This window comes from Phaseolus vulgaris, chromosome 8 (assembly GCF_000499845.2).
Source record: "Phaseolus vulgaris cultivar G19833 chromosome 8, P. vulgaris v2.0, whole genome shotgun sequence".
Lineage (NCBI taxonomy): Eukaryota > Viridiplantae > Streptophyta > Magnoliopsida > Fabales > Fabaceae > Phaseolus > Phaseolus vulgaris.
In genome coordinates, this window is record NC_023752.2 from 37,671,646 (window position 1) to 37,679,635 (window position 7,990).

General features: G+C 33.9%; 1 protein-coding gene across 1 annotated transcript; it reads right to left on the bottom strand.

Annotated features, from left to right (window-relative positions):
* LOC137824040 (lysine histidine transporter 1-like) lies at nt 1–7,699 on the bottom strand. Its single transcript, XM_068629463.1, has 8 exons — nt 7,466–7,699; nt 7,212–7,369; nt 6,605–6,991; nt 2,448–2,850; nt 880–985; nt 676–767; nt 341–409; nt 1–258 (listed from the first exon to the last, which is right to left on the bottom strand). The coding sequence occupies exons 1-8, from the start codon at nt 7,541–7,543 to the stop codon at nt 160–162; spliced, it is 1,392 nt and encodes a 463-aa protein (XP_068485564.1). The 5' UTR covers nt 7,544–7,699; the 3' UTR covers nt 1–159.
* Nucleotides 7,700–7,990: the final 291 nt, after the last annotated feature.

Sequence of the window (7,990 nt, forward strand, 5' to 3'; positions counted from 1 at the left end):
TAAGAGAGAGAGAGAGATGTTATTATACGAACTATTGCCTGAATTGTTTAACATGAAAATTTTTCTTTATAAAATGAAATTTGAGAAAGAGTGGTTGGATGAATGAGTTGAATTAAGTGCGAGAGGAGTGTTGGACACTTCCTAACCCTACTTATTTCCTCATTGGTAAAACCCATAGGCCTTGGCATTGAGTATGATACTCCTTAATCCACCGATTGGTGCTAGAATCATGAGTAGAAGGCCAAGTATAATGCAAATCTGAAATCAGGGAAGCCGAATAGGTAAACAAATTTTGAATCAAACATGTTGGAACAAGCATATAAAGTGCAGTTGAACATACCCAGTTGGTGATCCACGATAAACTGAACTTCCTAGGTTTGTAAACAGCAAGCCACATAACACAGGGGAGCTACGAAATTATATTATGTAGAAAAATGCAGTCAGTGATATAAATTATTAAATCATAAACACTAAGTAACACCAACTTGGCACACTACTATTCTAACACTACACTACTATTCTAACACCAACTTATGCTGGTATTTACCAATTCATATTTTTTACAATTTTCATACAAAGATAGGTTTTTTCACAAATATATTCCTTTTATGTATATAATGATGATATGATAAATATACATATACATAAGATAACAGAGGGTTTTGAGGGACTTACGAAGTATGTTGTTGGAGCAAATGCAAATCCTCCAAAAAATCCGAGAAGGGAACCAAAGAAAGGGAAAGTAATGGCCACAAACAATGTAAATGCTGAATCAAAGTGGTTAGAATAATGAGACAAAACGAGTGGATTCAAAAGGCATTTAACGAGTGAAGTAGAAAAAAAAAATAGGAGAGAGAAGAGGGTGATCCATGTGCTCACCAACATAAACATTGCGCTCCACAAATCGTAGCCACCAGCTTGGCTTGAAACGCAATTGTTTAACCATCAATGTCTCAATCATGTCAAAAACCGGCATTGCATATAGCTGCATGCAGATTAGACACCAATTGGAACCAAATAAAACACAACCCATTATTACATGATTGTAAGAGGAACTCAGTAGTTTATATTTGTTCTTAAAACTTGAATAGCTTCAGAATGTTATTGGTCCAGGGTTGTTTAATTATTAAATTTTTGTAGTTATGTATTGCCCCATCCTTAATCTTCTTATAACTAGTAATTTCAAGTGTAATTACCTTTTTTTCTCATGTTTGAAACTATAAATGATGGTTTTGAGCCATCAAACACATTTTCCAAAACAAGTAATAATTTTGGTTAAGAGAAAATGGTATTTACGAAAAATAAGTTATCAAATCTTTTCTTATCTAACAAAGAGCTATAGAAACAAATGACAAAAAACATTGTTGAGAAGAAGATAACTTTTCCTATATATAGATAGCTGTTGTTATTTTATGAAAGACATCACTCAATTGCGACTTGTAGGAAAACCCTCTTTTTGATTCCTATCTATGGACTCACAAGGAGGATTGTGAACATGTGAGTTAAAACAATTGAAATAAATGGGTTGCTAGTTGTCCTATAGCTGAAGAATTTTAAAACTGATTTACAAAGTTGGAATATACAGCACAAAGTTTTGCAGTTTAAAAGTGAAGCTTTGGGATGTACAACAAAAAATGCAAAACGGTTTGATAAATGAGGAACTCATAAACGCTGAAAAAACATATACAACATAACCTAAATTTGGCTCTTATCATGGAAGAAAATTTCTGGAAAGAGAAAGCCCGCAAAGAGATATAGGAATACAAAATTCTTCCACATCGTGGTTAAAAGCAAGTCTCGGTTGCATAAATTCTCACGTTTTGCACTGTTATAATAACCTTCTAGCGCTTATCCAAATATCAATGTTGATTTTATTAATGAGTTTGTGCATGCCACTATACCAAAGCTTCACATTCTCATTGTTATTCATTCTAAGCAGGAAATAAAAAATGTTGTGTTTCGTTTAAATATACATTGGGTTTTGGTGAGTTGTTTTATTTTTAGGGTGCTACTTCAAAACAATGCCATAATAATGAGAGAAGTTATTTTTACATTCCTTGAAATGCTTCTTCTATTTTTCATATATAGATAGTTGTTGCTATATATGTTTCAATAAGAACTCATTGTTTAACTGAATAACTAAAAAATTAGACAGATCTTTGTTTTCCATGTTCACAAGTCCATGAACTGAAAGATGATTAGAGTTAAAACTACAAATGTTTATAAACCTTGAACATACCTTTTAGAAGTTTAGCAAAACAATCATAAATGAAAGCAAATTTGTATATAAACCAATGAAGAGAAGTTCAGCCGAGTTAGTTTTTTCAAAATTTGTATATTTACTCGTGTAAAATTTACATTTAGTTTATAAAAAAATGTTTTTTTTTTCCTTTTATGAATAGTTATGAAAAAGTTATAAGAAGGGAGGAAATGGTATTGTTACAGACCTGGTAGCTTCCTATGACATGGACGACGACAAACATGTTAGCAGTTACTATGAGCCAAGTGGGTTTGTCGAGGGAGGTGAGGATATTGTCCTCAACAGAGTTGCCAAAGACCCAATAGCCAATGAGAGCAACAGGGAAGTAACACAAGGCAACAACAAAGTATGCGACCAAAACTCCCCACCACATGGGACCCTTTGATGGCTTCTCTGGGGAGGAAGGGATGGTTGCTTGAATCTCCAACACCACATTGTGTCCAGCATAGGCAAAAGCCACATCACCTAAGGCATTCAGAAAGTTGAAAAATGTTCCTGCGGAAGTGCTGCCCTTGTACCCATACTCAACCTCTCTGTGAGGATTTTCAATATGCTTATCCACCGAAGCCACCCATGCAATCGTTGAATAACTGTTAAACATTAAACTCAAAATCATCCGTTTTATTTTCAATAATCAGGAACTAAATGGTCAAGAATAATTACTTTTAGTTCTAGTTTTAAATATTATTTATAACATAATTCTAATTTTGAATGAAATTTATAGTATAGTAGTTGTAAGGAGACAAGTGTGAATTTGAGAAGTGTATTGTGAGACTATTTGGAGACATTGTATTAATGTATTCACAAATTGGTATCAAAACTATGACCACTATAATTAATAATTTGTCACGGTCCTATTAAAAAAATAACAAACTATGACAATTTTAGCATCCAAATGAAAGTCCTTATTGGATTTTAAGATTGTTGGGAGGTGTTTTAAGACGGTTTTGAAGAACCAGAAAATACCATAGGATTCTCGGCGATCCAAAACAAAACATTGAAAGAGACACTAAGGCAGCTTTGTACATGTTGTATCAAGTTGTTGATGAGACAATTTTTGAGAAGATTGTTGGTGCATCAATTCAAAGGAAACGTAGGACATTTTGAAAAAGGTGTTCAAGGGTGTCGTCCAAGTTAAACAAATGCGTCTTCAAACTCTACGAGGTGAGTTGGAGGCCATGAAAATGAAGGATTCGAAAGATGTATTTACATTACTCATGTGCAAACGGCAAACGCAATGGAGAAACTTTCACAGATGCAAAAGTTGTGGAGAAAACTCTTCGATCATTGACCAATGACTTTGAAAATGTTGTCTGTGCAATTGAGGAGTTAAGAAATTTGGAAGGAAAAAAGAAAAAAAAAAGTCTTTGAGGAAGCCTTACAAACAAAGATAACCATCAATGAAGACAAGGTAATGTATGCGAGCATAATCGAGGTCATGATTTCCACAATGGAGGTCGTGGAAAAAACAATGAAGAGAGAGGACAAATGAACCAAAAAAACTAGCATGGATGAGATCGTGGTCGTGAAAGAGGTGGTCGTTCAAATTGTCCAAATGTTAAATTTTACAACTGTGGAAATACGAATACTATGCAAAGGATTGTTATGCCGGGAAGAAAGTGGAAGGAAACACCAATTTAGTCAAGGAAGATGAGACAAAAGATGAAGGGATTCTCATGATGGCAAATGAAGGCATCACTCTAGATAGTGACATGGTGTGGTATATGGACACTGGTGCTAGTAATTATATGTGCATACGCAAACACCTCTTTGCTGATATACAAGAGTTCGAAGATGAATATGTATCTTTTGAAGACTCAACGAAGGTTCCAGTCAAAGGGCGGGGAAATATATGTTTTTCCTAAAAGGATGAAAAATAAGTTACAATGGAGGACGTTTATTATGTACTTGACTTGAAGAGTAATATTTTTAGTACAAGAAAATTATTGGAGAAAGGTTGTTTGGTTATCATGAAAGATCGAATGTTGCCCTTGAAGGACAAATATTGACAAGTTCTCACACACATGGAGATGTCGAAGAATCGAATGTTCAAAATCAACTTAAAGAGTATACACGAGAGGTGTTTGTAAGTCCATGAGGAGGATAAAGCATGGTTATGACAATTAAAAATTGGACACTTACATTACGGTGAGCTAAAGGAGTTAGCAAACAAGAAAATGGTCCATGAGTTACCAAACATGGATACATCAAGAAATTGTGTGAAGGTTGTGTACTTGGTAAGCAAGCAATGACAAATTTTCAAAAGAAGGCAGAATATCATGCAAGGAGACCTCTCGAGTTGATTCATATCGACATATGGGGCTCAATCACTCCCAAGTCTTTTAGTGAGAAGTTTTATTTCATTATTTTCATTGGCGACTATACAAGGAAGATTTGGGTTTATTTTTTCAAAGAAAAATCATAAGCATTTGAGGTGTTCAAAAAATTCTAGGTGATGGTGGAGAAGATAACAAATTTATACATCAAGGATTTACGACCGGACAAAGGCGAAGAATACATGTTAACTGCTTTCACAAACTATTGTGAGGAACAAGGTATCAAAAGATTCCTGACAACATCATATTCACCTCAACAAAATGACATCACAGAAAGAAAAAATCGAAAGAAATTTGTTATGGTTTGATCAATGTTGAAAAGCAAAAATATGTCGAAGGAATTTTGGGCTAAAGCAGTGCAATGTGTTGTGTATGTGCAAAACCGCATACAAAATTGGTGACTCAAACACCACAAGAAGCTTGGAGCGGTCATAAACCAACTTTATCACACCTTAAAGTGTTTGGTAGTGTGGCCTATACGCATGTACTAGACCAAAGAAGAACCAAACTTGATGATAAAAGTAAGAAATGTGTTTATTGGGTATAATAAGAAGACGAAGGATCTTAAGTTGTTTGATCCAATTGACAAAAAGATGATTTTGAGTCGAGACGTACAAATGAATGAAGAAAGTACATGGGACTGAAATAACCAAATGAAGGCAAAACAAGAAGAGTCATTGAATATTGCACCAATAAATACTTCAATAATTTCCCCAGATCCTGGTGAAGAAGAAGAAAAGTCACGTCAACCTATGATGTGGAGCCTACAAGATTTACATAACTCAATTGATGAAGTGAATTTGATTTGCTTATTAGCGGACTCAGATAACATTGCATTTGAGGAAGCAATAAGAGACAAGAAATGGACCGTTGCAATAGATGAAGAGATGAAAGCAATTGAAGGAAATGAAATGTGGGACTTAGTAGAGTTGACAAAATAATATAAACCTATAGGTGTAAAATGGGTATACAAGAAAAAGATGAATGCCCAAGGGGAGATTGAAAGGTAGAAGGCATGCCTAGTTGCAAAAGTTTATAGACAAAAGGCGAAATGTGTTGCAACATCTTGGTGTGTCTGTCACACAATTTGGTTAAGAAATTTACTACATGAGTTAAATTTGCAACAACTTGAGGCAATTGAGATACGAGTCGACAACAAATCAATTATTGAATTAGTAAAGAATTTGTTCATCATGAGAGGAGTAAGCATATTAATGTTCGTTTTCATTTTATTAGAGAACATGTGAAGAATGGAAAAGTACAAATAACATGACTAAGTAACACATATTTTTATAAAGTCTACACCAACAATTTTTTTCTTGAAAAAGATGATTGGAATGAAAGATAAAAAGTGTTTGACTTTAAGGGGAGAATTTATTACTTATTAAATCAATTTCATTTTCAGCAAGTAAGAACTTGAATAGTAAAAAATAATTATTTTAGTTATAGTTTTAAATATGTCATTTATAACATAATTATAATTTTGAATGTATAAATAGGACAAATATAAATTTGAAAAAGAAAATCATGAGACTATTTAGAAACATTGTACTCATGCACTTTCAAGGAAATACATTCTAAAAATTACAGCAAGCCTCAATATAATAAAATTACACCTTCACTACAAATTAAGTTAAGAATTTATTATATAGACAACTCATCAAACAAAAAAACGTAAAAACACATAAAATTTGTTTACTAAAAAAATAATAAATTTTAATTGAATCCCATATAAAAGTCCCTCTTTCAATTGTTAATATAATGTTTTTAAAACAGAAAAATAAATAAAATTACGGAGGATTTTATTAAAATTAAATATTAAATTTTTACTTATCTTCTCATAAAAAAGGAAAGTATAATAAGTGGTGAATACATAAACAACAAAGCTTTTTGAAGTATTATTAGAAAATAAATGAAAAGGCAGAAATTAATACGAGAGAGTTGGTTGAGTTGACTTATTGACTTGAGATGTTGACTAATTGGCCTGTGAAAGAAAATGCATGATTACCTGAGAGACATGATTGCTGCAGCCAAAGAGATGCCAGAGATGGCATTGAAGTTGGGAAGGTGAGAGAGAACAAAATGGACAGAGCCAAAGATGATGATGAAGTAAGTGGTCTTCATGTTATTGCAATTTTTTTTGCACAAAAGGTCATGAACTTTCTGCAGTGATTTTCCTCCAGTGACCATGTAAACAATGTCCACACTAATCTCACATATCAGTTGCTGAGGCACCACAATCCACAGTCCCAGCTTTTCCCCAAAGGCATGCTGCCCAAGCTCATGGTACCTGTCAAACCGTTTCCCAGGCACCATCTCATGCATCTCAACCATTTGCCACAGTGTGTAGAGAGTGATTACCCATGACAGCACAAGAATAACCACACCAGGACCCCTGTTCCACCAGATTCAAAAATTAACATTCACTCACTCTATTTACACACTTTCTCCATCACCAACCACCTGTTCTTCTTTCTTTTACTCCATATAGCAAAAGAGATTCACCTTTCGCAACCCTTTTGAACCATTTCTTAACTGATAACTTGTAAAATAACAAAACAGAAGAAAAAATAAAACTTTTTGCATCTGGTGAATGTCGAAACAAACTAACATACCATCCAAGATTTGCCATGGCAGAAGGAAGGCTGAGAACTCCAGCTCCTACCATGGCAGTGACGTTGTGAAAAGCTGAGTACCACCATTTTCCGTTCCTTGAAGAAGTTATGGGAAGCCAATCATCAATTGCCTTCTGCTCCGCAGTTCTCTTGTCAATCTATTTCACAACCCAAAAGCATCACACACATGAAAAATTCAAGAACTAAAACTACAAAGTTACAGTAATAGGAGTAGTATATTATATAACTTTTACCTCTGGTTCTGAGAAAGCAATCTTTTGAGTAGTTGGAGTCTGAGTTTCCATGGTGGTGAAGTGTGCAGTTTGGTCCATGGTGTTAGGAACAGGTAATTAGAGGAAGTGTTGAAGTTGTCTTAAATGGCATAGCATAATAGGCCGTGCTTGTGAAAGAGACTCTCAAGAGAAGTCCGTCCTAGTGATGACAGAACGAGCACAACACAAGCCGGCAATTTGTTTCACACAATAATTACAAACGCGTTTGTGGAAAAACCCCCCTTTTACAAATTCTTCAGCCTAAAACTAGTAATTCCTTAACATAACATAACTACACGTGTTAGGGTAAAACTATTTTTTTACTTCTATATATATTTTTTTAAATACAAACTTTCATGCGAACTATACAATTTAATATTTTAGTTACTTTGATACCTCAAGGAACATCAATAATTTATCATCACATAAAGTCACGAAAAAAACCCGACACACTGAATATAAAAAACACACTGAATATAAAAAAAAAATGGGATTAAATTTTTTTAT

What these genes read in the sequence shown, in the direction of transcription:
- LOC137824040 (XM_068629463.1), bottom strand. Translation starts at nt 7,543, where the DNA reads ATGGACCAAACTGCACACTTCACCACCATGGAAACTCAGACTCCAACT. An exon ending in GCAGCAATCATGTCTCTCAG is followed by an intron (nt 2,851 to 6,604) that starts GTAATCATGCAT and finishes AATGTTTAACAG; the next exon opens with TTATTCAACGATTGCATGGG. An exon ending in TATCGTGGATCACCAACTGG is followed by an intron (nt 259 to 340) that starts GTATGTTCAACT and finishes CCCTGATTTCAG; the next exon opens with ATTTGCATTATACTTGGCCT.